At 38.4% G+C, this 12,996-nt stretch overlaps 1 protein-coding gene across 6 annotated transcripts in view; it reads right to left on the bottom strand.

Moving 5' to 3' along the window:
• The window catches only part of sptbn2 (spectrin, beta, non-erythrocytic 2), a 60,330-nt gene that overhangs the window by 27,010 nt on the left and 20,324 nt on the right, over window positions 1-12,996 (bottom strand). For 4 of the 6 annotated variants that reach the window (XM_015960856.3, XM_015960858.3, XM_015960860.3 and 1 more), the window contains exon 3: window positions 150-301. In XM_015960856.3, coding sequence (XP_015816342.3) covers window positions 150-301 — 152 coding nt within the window. Of the gene's footprint in view, window positions 1-149; window positions 302-12,632; window positions 12,888-12,996 lie in introns of those variants that run through there. The other 2 variants (XM_015960859.3, XM_015960861.3) reach the window with 1 other exon arrangement.

Genomic DNA, 12,996 nt, shown 5'->3' with positions numbered 1-12,996 from the left:
TAGAAGCTAAAGGAGAAAGGAGTCACTCTTAAGTAACAAATAAAGCACGTGATCTTTTCCTCCTCAGGACTGCAGGTGTGTGTCGAGGTTGATGCTACGGAGATTCTGGGTAATAGGACAGTGAAAAATGTTTTCATCCATATACTGACCAGCTGTTCTCCTGAGAGAACTTCGAGAAGGCGAATTAGCATGCGGCCATCCCGGAGGTCTGTATACAGGTCACCGATGCGGCAGGTCACTCGGCCCAAGTGGGAGTTCACCCATTTGGTAAAGGTCTTCTTCTGCACCGCTTCACGCTCATCTGGAAAAAGTAAAAAACTAAGTGAGAAATGGGCTCAAAATACTTTTATAATGCTGACACAGCCAGGCAAAATGCAGTTATTCTGGGATCACTTGGGCTTCGTTCACACTGCAGCGTTCCACTGTTCCAGGTCATCCATCTCCCGCTTCAGCTGTATTTTTGACTTCATCAAGTTATAGCCCTAAATCCTCCATGAAGCAGTCCCATACGGACTCACAACCAATCAGAGCAAAACACACGTTGGTTTCAGTCGCTCTTCTTGTTGTCTGATTACACCCGACTCTTCAGTTTGATGGTAATGATAAGTAAGACTCTTGCAAGGCCAAGAGGAAGACAGGAGACCTGCCCTACATTCTGCCCAAAGAAAAATGATATAATCTCAGAAAATGGAGATTCTCGTGCTACTGCAGGTATTAGTTACACTATTGTCAAGGAAACTAGTGGAATCCATTTTCTTAGGAAAAACTAAACAATGCATCACAGAGATGACAGTAAAGCATGAGTACCTAAGCTTTTTCCTTGTTCCATTCATCTCACAGATGAAGTTCTTCTGTTCAGTCTGCAGCTCGGTTAGAGGATTTCACTCTGATGAACTGAGTTACTAAAAGCTCTACACATGAGCACGTCTCTAATTATTGTACATGTAGATGAGTGAAGAGGCTGTTGAGATTCAAACTTGATTTTCACTTCAACTCAACAGTACTAAAACACTGCATTCAAATAATTTATTAACCGTTTTAGATATTTAAAAACCATACATCCACCCATTTTCATCCGCTTATCCGGAGTCGGGTCGCGGGGGCAGTAGCCTAAGGCGAGAGGCCCAGACTTCCCTGTCCCCAGCCACTTGGGTCAGCTTTTCCAGGGAATCCCAAGGCGTTCCCTGGCCAGGTGAGAGACATTGTCTCTCCAACATGTCCTGGGTCTACCTTTAGGCCTCCACCCAGTTGGACGTGACTGAAAAACCTCACCAGGGAGGCGTCCAGGAGGCATCCTGACCAGATGCCCAAGCCATCTCAACTGGCTCCTCTTGATGTGGAGGAGCAGCAAATCTACTCCAAGCCCTTCCCGGATGACTGAGCTTCTCACCCCATCTCAAAGGGAGAGCCCAGCCACTCTGCAGAGAAAACTCATTTCGGTCACTTGTGTCTGCGATCTCGTTCTTTCGGTCACTACCCAAAGCTCATGACCATAGGTGAGGGTAGGAACGTAGATTGACCGGTAAATTGAGAGCTTCGCTTTCTGACTCAGCTCTCCCTTTACCACAACAGGCCGGTACAACACCCGCATCACTGCAGATGCAGCAGCAATTCATCTATCAATCTCACGCTCCAGTTTTCCCTCACTCGTGAACAAGACCCCAAGACACTTAAACTCCTCCACTTGGGGCAGGACCTCATCCCTGACCCGGAGAAGGCATTCTACCCTTTTCTGAATCAAGACCATAGCCTCGGATTTAAAAACCAACAGAAAAAAATGGGATACATTTATTGTAGCAGAAATTAAACTAAGCATGTATGTGATGGTTTTTTTAATGAAGCGACCTTAATTCATACTAACTGTTACAGCACTTTACAAGCTCCAAGGTTTGGATTTACATGTTTTCATCATTACAATACAAAACATATTCAAAGCTACAGAACTAAAGGCCCAACTAAATGGCTCATATGGGATGGTGTGGAAAAGCAGCAAATGCATGTGGGTTTAAAACCAGAGATCATTGGCAGATCCTGTAAAAAAATAAAGTTATACATTTATAAAACTAGTTGCTTACTGCAGGATAAAAATAGCTTTTTTCTTGAACACACAAGGTCATCAGATTACAGATGAAAGGAGAAACATTAAGCTAGGCCGAGTGTTCATGCAGAGGTGCCCAGGGAAATATCTGACTGCCAGCAAAAAGGGGAAGAGAGAATTATTTTAGAAGTCTCATGAGCCTTCTAAGGTGGAGTTGTACCCTCTTCTGCTTCAGTGTACTTCTAACATCCTCTTAAGGAATATAATCTATACCCCCTAGCCTCATTATCATGACATGTAGCCGTTCTTACATGTATTCAAATGTCTTTATACAAACATTATACATGTTAGAAAAAATAATTATACTTTTGTTTTGGAACTAATGACTGGTTGATGCAGCATGGTGGTGGCAGCATCATGGTGTGCTTCGATGAGACTTTTTGAATCAATATTGTGAAAGATTTGTACATTATTCAATCTAGTTGCACAAAACTAAAACACAGAATATGACTGAATACGTTTCCATATCTATGAGATAAAGACTCTCACTGCCCTAAAATCTCTCAACCAGGTTTAGATTATAGTGGCTGAAATGTGTCATAACTAACTTTATTTTAATAAAACAGAGGAAATAGGAAAATATTGGTTTGTCACTGTAATGTTGACAAATAATTTTACAATAGTGTTTTGTTCTTGTATCGTGCAGGCCTGGCGAGTGCCTCTGGTAAAGCCTGGACTCAAACTTTATGTAAACTCTGTGGTGAAGCCCAACGACGGCAGCTCTTGAAATGCTGCTTACTCAAGTGGAAAAAATAACTTCATAAACTGATCAAATCATGGTTTGCAAACTCACCAAACAAGGTAACATATCATTAATGTAACCAAAGGGACTCATGCTAACTCTGAACAAGAAACAAGAATAGAAACGCATTTCTGAAATATTTCTAATGGCATCAATGATCTTTCTAATATAAGAAACCATAAAAAGGTTTGGGATTAGGTTTATTTACTAGACAAAATAAAAACAGTGACCTCAAAAAAAAGTTCAAAGCTTACTGGTCTGAGCTCTCCTTTATTTTATCCCCACTTGTTTTGTCTTGGTAAATTCAATCATATACTCAAAAAAAGAGCCAGTAAATCAAAGAGCTGTGCTTTGTTTGAACCCTGAGGTGGCTCTCTAGATACTGATTGGGTGTTTAAGGTGGTTTAAGGTTGTCTTTTTGTGTTCAGGTTTCATGTTTACTATACCTGAGATAAAAAGACGAGGTAAATCTGCTTTGGGGGCCTGCTATCTCTTAATTAACACACAAGCAGATTACCAAGTTACTGAAGGCTCATTAATCAGTTTGGAGTTGGTCAGTGAAGCAGTAGAGTTGGAATGCTTGACAGGTGGAGTAATGTGCAGTCTACATTCCTCTTTAGGCTAAGTCATGTTCTGACAGCACCCGGCACGGAGGAGGAAACTATGGGAAAATTCAGGAGTCTCTACTAAAATAAAGCCAAATAGAAGTTTACAGTTTTTTCCCTAAGGAAATATTTATTGCATTTATTTTGACGTGTTGCATTTATTTTGAAATCTGTGAGTTGTATAAGACATGCGTTCCTTAATGCTTCATCACCCACCAAGAATGAATGTTCAGGCTCAAGAAGCCTGTTCACAAACAGTATAATGTTTAGATGCTGATGGACGGTGTTGACATAAGATGAAACAGAAACCAACACAGAGGAATGTCTGTGCGGTGATGTCACCGTGTAACCCTCTTGCAAAGCCAACAAACATAGCTGCACAATTACAGCTGACAACAAAAACAGACAAATGTGTAAAAGGTGGTATTTCAAACCCCACTAATTATGGGATAGCTACGGCTAACTATAGCATAATTGCAACAATTTTTGAAAAAACACATCTCATAAGAACAACAATATTAGAGTCCTGAAACATTTTAAGGTATTTGCTATCCAGTTGTAAAGATCATATGGTATAATAAAGTATACTAGGTTTGTGTTCATTTTTTCCTGGATTCCATGGGTAGCAACACCCAATTACACATTTATTACACAAGTGTAATAGAAACCAGTGGCTCTGAATATACTTCAACCCCCAGCCAAAAGCCTTAAAGTCTACTAAGGTTTCAATCAACTGTTAAAATGTATGTCTTTAGAATTATAACACAATACATGTAAAAAAGATAAAAATATTGGAACAATAATAAATAATGCCTTTAATAGATTTCACATAAATACACTCTGTTTTAAATGAAACCCCAAACTGTGGTGGAAATTCACTCCTCTATATTTGAACTATTTTCAGTGCATGTAAAAAAAGAGAGTAATTCAAATGTGCAGCACGGTTTCTTCACCATTGTTTACTAATGACAGATGAGAAACCAGTAGTTAGAGGCATCATTAAACGTTCCAAGCACATTTGGGCATGTCCAGTCCATTTGAGCAGGTTTGTAGGCGGTGATAAGCTTTAAGTATATGTCAGAGCGAGACTAGAACGAGGGCCTGTCTCAGCCAGTGCCCTCCTTACCGGGGTTGAGCTTTTATTTTCCTATTTTACCATCAAACAGACTTTGGCACAGCTGATAATAATTATCATCGGTACAAAGCAAATATGTCAGCAGAGTTAATCCTCTCTGTGTGGCTCATAGCTACTGAAAACATATTTAGTGATAACATGTACCAAGCAACATTGACTTAAAGGGGCAAGGCTTGCATTCATGAAGGAAAATCATAAAGTACTGGATTCCTGCTTTTGTGTATTTTCCTTTCCTTTCATTGGTCCTTACTAGTTTATTGTGTCCTTGAGCAATATTGGTTCAGGCTTTCTGGAAATCTTTTATATTTTTCCAACCTTAGATGATGTTTGTGAAGGTTCTCAGTTATCCAGGTCATGGTAATCCAAAGGTTCAAATGAAGGCAACAGGACTTGCTTGGTTTTGCTTCTCATATGAGGAGCTTTGTCAATTCACACCCTCCTGCATTTAATCAAAACAACTATTTTAATACAATAGGATCTAACAACATTAACGACTCGTCAGGGGTTAGGGAGGAGGGGTATTCATAAGTAATTTTAGATTGTTGTGCAAGAACAGACAGCTACAACTAAGCTCGACTTTCCCAAATTCTAGTCAGAATTGATAAAGCGCTCTGGATGAGAACCTAAATGTCTTCAACCAAAGAAATCCAGTTGCCACCATTTGAACCCTTTGGATAACCTTAGCTGAGGTTTACTTGTTTTTACTCAGATTTAGTCCAGTTGTTATAATTGATTGTTAGAGAAAACATTTTCTGTTTAGGTAATTTATTTCTGAAACATGACTAATTCTAACATGTTAAAGGCACATGGCTATAAATACTGCCTTATAGAACATGGCGATAAACTAATTTGTATATATGTACTTACAAAAACCTAGATATAATTAAATCTGTCATTTGCTATTTACTATATGTAGACAACAACTGAGCTAGTGCTTAGGTTAGGTGTGTTTATGATGTCATAGATCAGTGTTAAATGTCTTTACACACTAAAAACTCATTCCTCACTTCTTAAACAAAAGAACTAAAAGAAGAAAAGCAGATAAAGTCCCCCAAACCTCAAAATATTCATACCATTTGCTGAGATCCTCTTAAAAATATTACTAAAAAGTGAGCTCCTTGAAAGCTCGATGAGAAGAAATGATGATGTGTCATGTTTCTAAATGACATCTGCGCAATTTAAAATGATGCTTAAGCTTTTATCTGTTTGCTTGAACTGAGGCCAGTTCATTTTAGGAAGATCATTGATCTGAATTCATGATACAGACAAGACAAATGCACCATTATTAATGTACAACGCTCCAAACAAAAAGTGTGAACCACAGCTGAGAGAGAACAAATAAAAATCCACGGCTACTAAAACTGTGGTTTTTATTTGTATTGATAAATGTTTTATTTTCAGCTAGCAAAGCTGGTAATTGCTGATGGCCTCATAAAAACTTCACACTGACTTCACAAAAGTTAAAAATATTTGACTTCTCAGTAAAATGGTTGAATAAACAGAGGAAATCAGTGACTTACTTGGCTCTAAACAGTGTTGAACTGTATTCACCAACTGATAAAGACTTTGAAAAGAGTCTAAAACCTAATTTTCCTCTGGAGTCACATCTTACTAACAGAGAGGTTTGGTATGCGATGGTGTGTAAACAACAGATACTGTTCTGAGATCAGGTCCCAGCACTGCTATCGCTGACCATGTCTGGTCACTGATTAAATCTTGTGTATCACAGAGACAAAGTCCCTTTAATCCAGAGGTCGTGTGTTAACTTAGCAAAAAGACAACCTTGTTTTGATCACTTTGGTGTGACTGTGCAACTTTGAACCCTTTTCCACCATTTTATCCTAAAAAAAACAAATCAGCACAATGCATAACTATTTCACTTCGAACAGCGAGATTAGACATAGTGGTATTTTTATACAATGATCAGTTTGGCCCAAGACAACTAACTAAAGACATACATTTAAATTACACACAACAGTATTAGGGATGTAAGAAAATATCTATATGGCAATATATCATGATACATAGCATCATCTCCCCTTTTATATGTTTTGAATCGCTATAATTTCACCAATACACATCCCTAAACAGTATAGTAATTTATTATCTTCATTCTTTCAAATAAATACTAAGCTAGGAGAGGTGTTACCAGAGGCTTTAGACAGAGCATCTTAGCTGGTAGTCAGTGAGTACAGTTATACATTTCCCCTTGTTTCATGTTTACTTGGGCCACATGCCAGCACTGTCATACTTTCAAGTTCAGCTGAAGTGACCTTGTCTTTAAACTCTTAACATCCTGTTGCTCACTCTGACCTTGCCTTACGAGTTCCTTTGGTCTCCCTTTTCTTCAAAAGAGTGAGTAAACTACCTCCATCAATGTGCCAGCTCTAATGGCCTTTTATGAACGCTCTAAAGGAAGATTATTACAGCAAGATGCTCATCACCGAAACCGAGCGTCTCTCTTTTTCCACCTCTAGTCTCATGAAATTAACTCTCATGAATTACTAAATATATTCCATTAATTCTAATGCATAACAGTTTCAATGGCACTGAATTAAAAACAGCTACATCTGTGATGAAAACTGCAGAGATTAACCATCTTTTAATTTCTCCTCACTGTGGTCAGCTCATTCTTGTGGTAATCTTGTTTTATATTTTGAACATAAACATTCTGTTTCAAATAACGGACATTAACAATGAAGATTATATTTTCCTTCTTTAACCGTCTGTATGGAAATTGTGGTCAGACGTGTTTAGATAATGCCAGAAACGACATAATGTAAATATCACTATGACATTTAGTATCTGTCATTTATTTCCAGGTGATTCCTAATAATTTAGCTATAAATCTACTCAATGTGTAAGAATGACTATATATATGACTATATATATATATATATATATATATATATATATATATATATATATATATATATGTTATTTGTTTTCTTCGTGGCAACAAAAAGACTGACGAGAAGGAGATAAGTTTAGTGGTTGAGAGACTAACAAAGTTACTTGTAAGTGAAAATTCCTATGTGAAACTAAATATATCCCTACGAAATGGGCTTCGTGAATTGTAGTGCATTTGGAAGGCCCCTGGGGCTGAAAAATCAGCAATCATAACAGTTTCAGTTCAGATTTGAACAGAGGAAATATTTAGTGAAGAAGTTCCATGAAATTATGTCACATATTCCAACAACCTGAATATAGGTTTAGTGGTTTCCACTCCACTGATATCAGTAGGTGGTTCGAACTAAAGTCACCACTTATTTTACCCACGAACAGCGAGTACAATTGCCCTTGAGAAAGTATTTGTGAAGATTTCAGCAACTTGGATAAAGGTGATGCCAAACTTTCATAGAACATATGGTTATTTGCTTCAAAGCTGAAAATGGGAACGTTAAAAAAAACTCATGTATAAACTCTAAACGTCCTTTAGAAGACTATTTAGTTTCCTTATGGAACTAAATATTTATTTGTTGGGTAGTCACAGTGCTGTGTATAGGCCTAGAGTCGAATAAGGGAAATTTCACTTCTTAGTGTAAGATGAAAAAGTTGCGTGTGTGGTAATGTCTGTGCCAAACAAAACGACACTTGCAGATGTTCAAGTTTTTATGTTTTTCTCCTCCTACAAAAGTGGAAGTGCCCTTCCTTTACTTAGAACTGTGAAAGTAGAGCTGTGGTAAAACCGCCACCTTGCCACATGTAGCATGACCCTTTCTTACATGTTTAAAACCGTTTCCTGTTGCAAGCATCAACACTTGCATAACCTTTCCAGGTTTGTTGTTACAATGACAAGAACTGTAAGTTAACTAAAGGTCTTCACCTGCAGCTTTCTATTTTCCCCCTTTTCTCAAGCAGCGAATGTGCCCTTCAATTACGTTTTTCTGTGCCATCTGCAGCTGCAGGTGATAACAGTACAGACGTGGGAGGAGGGGACGAGCCAAGGCCAGTCCCATGAGAAATGAGACAGAAAAAAGAACCTCACAACAACAGAATCTGCACAACAGAAAAGTGAAATGTTAGCATCACAAACGTTTTAAAGCCTCATAATCTGAACTGTTCTGTTATCCTACCAAGGGCAAAGCCGTCAATGTGACAACAACTGCACAAACAAAAAGACTGTGTGAGTGTGTGTGTGTGTGTGTGTGTGTGTGTGTGTGTGTGTGCGTGTGTGTGTGTGTGTGTGTGTGTGTGTGTGTGTGCGTGCGTGCGTGCGTGCTCAGCAAGGTAATGTGACTCAGAGTTACAGCTTCAGGCCCCAGGAGTCAAACCTTTTCCACTAAGAATTTTAATGATATGAAATTACAACTTTCAATTCATAAAGAGCTGCTGACTTGAAACATGATCACATTTCTTCGCTGATCTCAGTTACCGCCAACCATAAAGGTGAAGAGGGGGAAAAGCCCGATGTCTTCTAGAGACAACTTTTAAAGACAACATTTTTATAACTGTTAGGGATACTTAGGAAAAATGTAGACCCAAGAAGGATATTAGAAAAACTCGCTTTGTATTTTTATACTGACCAACCAATGCAGTTCCCTGAGGTCCAGTGACCAAAGCCTTCTGGTTTAGCAGCGCACCAGGCTAAAGACCAAAGGTGACAGATCATTTTGTGGCCCCCAGACTCTGGAACTCACTCCCCCTGAGCCTGGGATCAGTGGACTCAGGGGTCTCATTTAAAAGCAGCTGAAAACTCACCTGTTCAAGCTGGCTTTAGCATGACCTTTGTCACCACGCTCTCCTTATTCTGCTCTTTCTACGTATTCTGCCTTTTCTGGGATCCACCGATTTCCCTCTTTCCTATTCATTTTCTCTTTTCCTTTCCTTACATTTTTAATCACAATTTTTTTTTATTTTAAGCGCATTTTAAATCTTTTTTTTTATTTGTTTTATATTTTAATTTTTTTGTCTTTGTGAAGCACCTCATGATTTTTATCTTGAGAGGTGCTATATAAAAGATCGTTTTCTTTCTTTCAATGTCAGGGTGTGTAAATTATGGCAACAATTCACCGTTTCATTCACAATATTAACATTTAACTCATTGTATTCCCTAAAGGAATCTACTGTACTTTAAAGGTGCGGTTCACTGAAAGAACATTTTTTTATTCATATTTCTGATAATAGTCGGTCACTGAGTTTTTCATGCAGGGTGAACATGAAAATAGTCTCCTACACCTATCTCCTGCATTAGCTTCTGATACAAAATTGATGATTAAATTCTAGGATTAGAAAAGCCTGACAGATCTATGTCACAATGTCATTTAACATTTACGGACTCACCCATCTTGACTCACGACGAGTAAGGCTGTTATTGGTTTAGCTTACAGGAAACAGCAGAGAACATTTTGGCTAGTAGAAGCTAACAGTTAGCATTAGCAACTCCACCACATGGCAAACCTTCTCCAGGATTGTGTTACTTGCAGAGGTAAAACATCAACATTGCAAATTAAATAAGAGTCAGTGGTAGTGTTGTGTTTCTCCCTGCCATCTGAAGCTTTTCTCTGATCTGGCAATTTTCTAGATCCTGAAAAAGGCACACAAGGGCTTTTGTACCCATAGTACAACTTACAAGGCATTCATTCCTACTAGAGACCACTGCAAATGTATTAAAAGAGTGAACCAAACCTTTAAAGTGACACAGGGAAGAAAAAAATATCCAAAGGTCAAGATAACCATCCAAAAAGGGTATTTAAAATAGCAACCATAAGTTTTAGTGGAAGTACTGGCAAGCAAAACCCTCATACTAAGATTAGGGTCTCACTTTGTTAGCAAAATACTTTTACTTTGAAACTTTTGGAAAAGCTAATGCAACTGGAACTGAAATATTATCATATTGTTGTAATTACACTAAAAATTTTAAATACTTAAGGGACAATGCATAGTTTTTACCATTAATCAATATTATGTCCAGTTGTTGAAAATATTGGCGTCTTTGTAACATATAACCATAAAAATTGGGTCTAAAATACACGAAAGCAGGTCTATGTCTGGGTACTGCCATATTAGATGCAATGTTTCCTTCTACAGGAGCCTGTGAGGACAAAATGCATTTACTGATTTGTAACAAACAGTTACAAAACATGTGGCATTCATAAACGTTGCTGTTTTACACATTTACCAATTTGCTTATTGCCAGTGATGAAAGGGAGCCTGATGTGCTTGTCATTTTGCAGGAGGTTTCACTCCCAAAGATTTTTGACCCTAATGGCCGTCCGTTGGTAAGGTCTTACTCAAACACAAAAGCACTGCTTGCTTGCAATGCCACAGTTAGGTACTGCCCCTTATCACCAGGGAAAATATACACATCGTCACTTTAATCTCTCAGCTTAACAGAGTTAGCTTTAGTTGTTAGCTTTTACACTTAATACTTCTAAAATATTCTCCACCAGAGATTGAAATCTTCAACCAGCATGTTGAAGCATGTGGGTGTCTAAAAAGGCTGAGCTAACGCTTATCCTGGCATAAACAGCATGTTTTGTGGCTGTCTCACTAAAAACAAGCCGTTTGTTTTTCCATGTCAGACTATTTTTGAATAAGTTGTCAGGAATTATGGCAAACTTTGCGAGTACACATCCTCTACTTAATCACTCCAGACGTAGTGTTTTAACACTGAGGGTGTGACATGAAGAATGAGCTACAAGAGTAGTCTGTCTAACTGGAAAGACCAGTGGGTGTTACAAAAATGTGTTTGTGCATCTGAGGATGTTTTTATTTTACAGTAAACTTCATACATAACATATCCAAGCAAAGGTGACCTTCACATTACATGAGGGATTTGAATCATATGACTTATTTTTATAATATTCTTGTGGTATTGATGTTTAAATAAAAACAAATACATACTGTTCGTTCTAGTTTGGTAACTTATCTCCAGCATAACAACCCTGCACACTGAGTTTTAGATTAGTATCCTGATAAGTTGAAAACATGATTATCTGCCTCTCTGACAAGTGCTAAAAACATTGCAGAACTTCAGCATTCTTTGAGTTTCATCTCCTGTTGAAAGTGTTGGTGCAGCCAGTGAATTTAAAACCACCTCCACACTATTTCCCCAAACATCCTCATCCTTGGAACAGGCCGGTTAAGCTATTGCTTCATATGTGAAATGAAACATTATTTGTCCACTACAAGAACTCAAAATATGAGGAAAGTTGTCGTGACACGACAAATCTCCAGTTGAGATGGCAACCAAAGAGGGAGCAGAAAGGTGAAAAAGACTGACCTTAGTACATGCTACTAAGTGAGTTGAATACACTAACATGTTCAGAAAGTTATGAAGCTACCACAAATACCTGAAGCCTTGCGGTCTGTGACTAGTCTACAGGGCAAAGTGGCAAGGACAGAAATAGCAGATGGTTACATACAGATTAGCCAAATCCCGCCATAAAAATAAGGCTCATTTATTACTTTTTAACTAAATAAGAAAGTGCTAGGAATTTTGCTTAGTAAATTCCAAGCTGTCCCAAATATTATGTTTTAATCGTGTTTCTGTTCCACTATGTTGTGTAGAGAAGCTCACATCTTTCTCAACGCTTTGGCCAAAGACTGAGCAGCATATTGTAATAAGATAAGAGCAGACAGGTGGCCAAGTGATCAGGTGCCAGACTGCCTACCTACTTTAGATATGAGCTGCAGCCTGTTGCGTGCGCATTACCAGCATCATCATTTCTCTCCTAACACGGCTCTAAGTACAGATGTGAGAAAACCGCATTCCCCTGATTCCAAGCGTTATTCGTTTTTGCAAACAATAAAAATAGAAAACAGAACAATCGGGACTTTCAGTCAGTAACACCTGGCACTAGCCAAATAGTCAAACCCCGGCTAATATTTCCTGCTCCACCAGCCCGGATACGTGATAAACAGAATGTTATTCATGCTAAACTAAACATGATATTTTTTTTATTTATCCTGTGTTTAATAGAGTTGCCCTTTATATAGTGACATGGTACACCTGTATACATATTTACTGCCTTTGTTTACACACCATCTACCATGAGTCAGCAATTACAATTAAAATCACTTCATGAAACAGCCTAAAAGAGTTCTTACCTTGCAGTTGTTTAAATCGTCCTTCCAGGATATTAGAGTATTGTACCTGGTTAACAAATGCTGCTGGGGACAAGCAGGGCTCTCGGTCCCTGTGGTCCCACTCCATTGTAGTTTTCCTAGACCCGTTAAGTAAATTATTACTATCCAAAAGTGAAGAGTTTTCCTACATAGCACGGCTGATGAAATCTCTACGATGAATAAAATCCTTAGAAGGGATCCGGAGAAGTCAAGTTTTGTATATCCACAATTCTTTGGTTTATCCTCCTTTTGGGTTTCCTGCTGTTCCTCGGTATAAGGCACACCACAAGCCTCAGAGCTCCAGTCCTCTCTTCATCCACTCAACGTACCATCTCATTCAATGAAA

The sequence above is a fragment of the Nothobranchius furzeri genome, chromosome 10, assembly GCF_043380555.1.
Source record: "Nothobranchius furzeri strain GRZ-AD chromosome 10, NfurGRZ-RIMD1, whole genome shotgun sequence".
NCBI classification, from domain to species: Eukaryota; Metazoa; Chordata; class Actinopteri; order Cyprinodontiformes; family Nothobranchiidae; genus Nothobranchius; species Nothobranchius furzeri.
The sequence above is the reverse complement of the archived record's forward strand: the minus strand, read 5'-3'. Positions and strand labels throughout refer to the sequence as shown.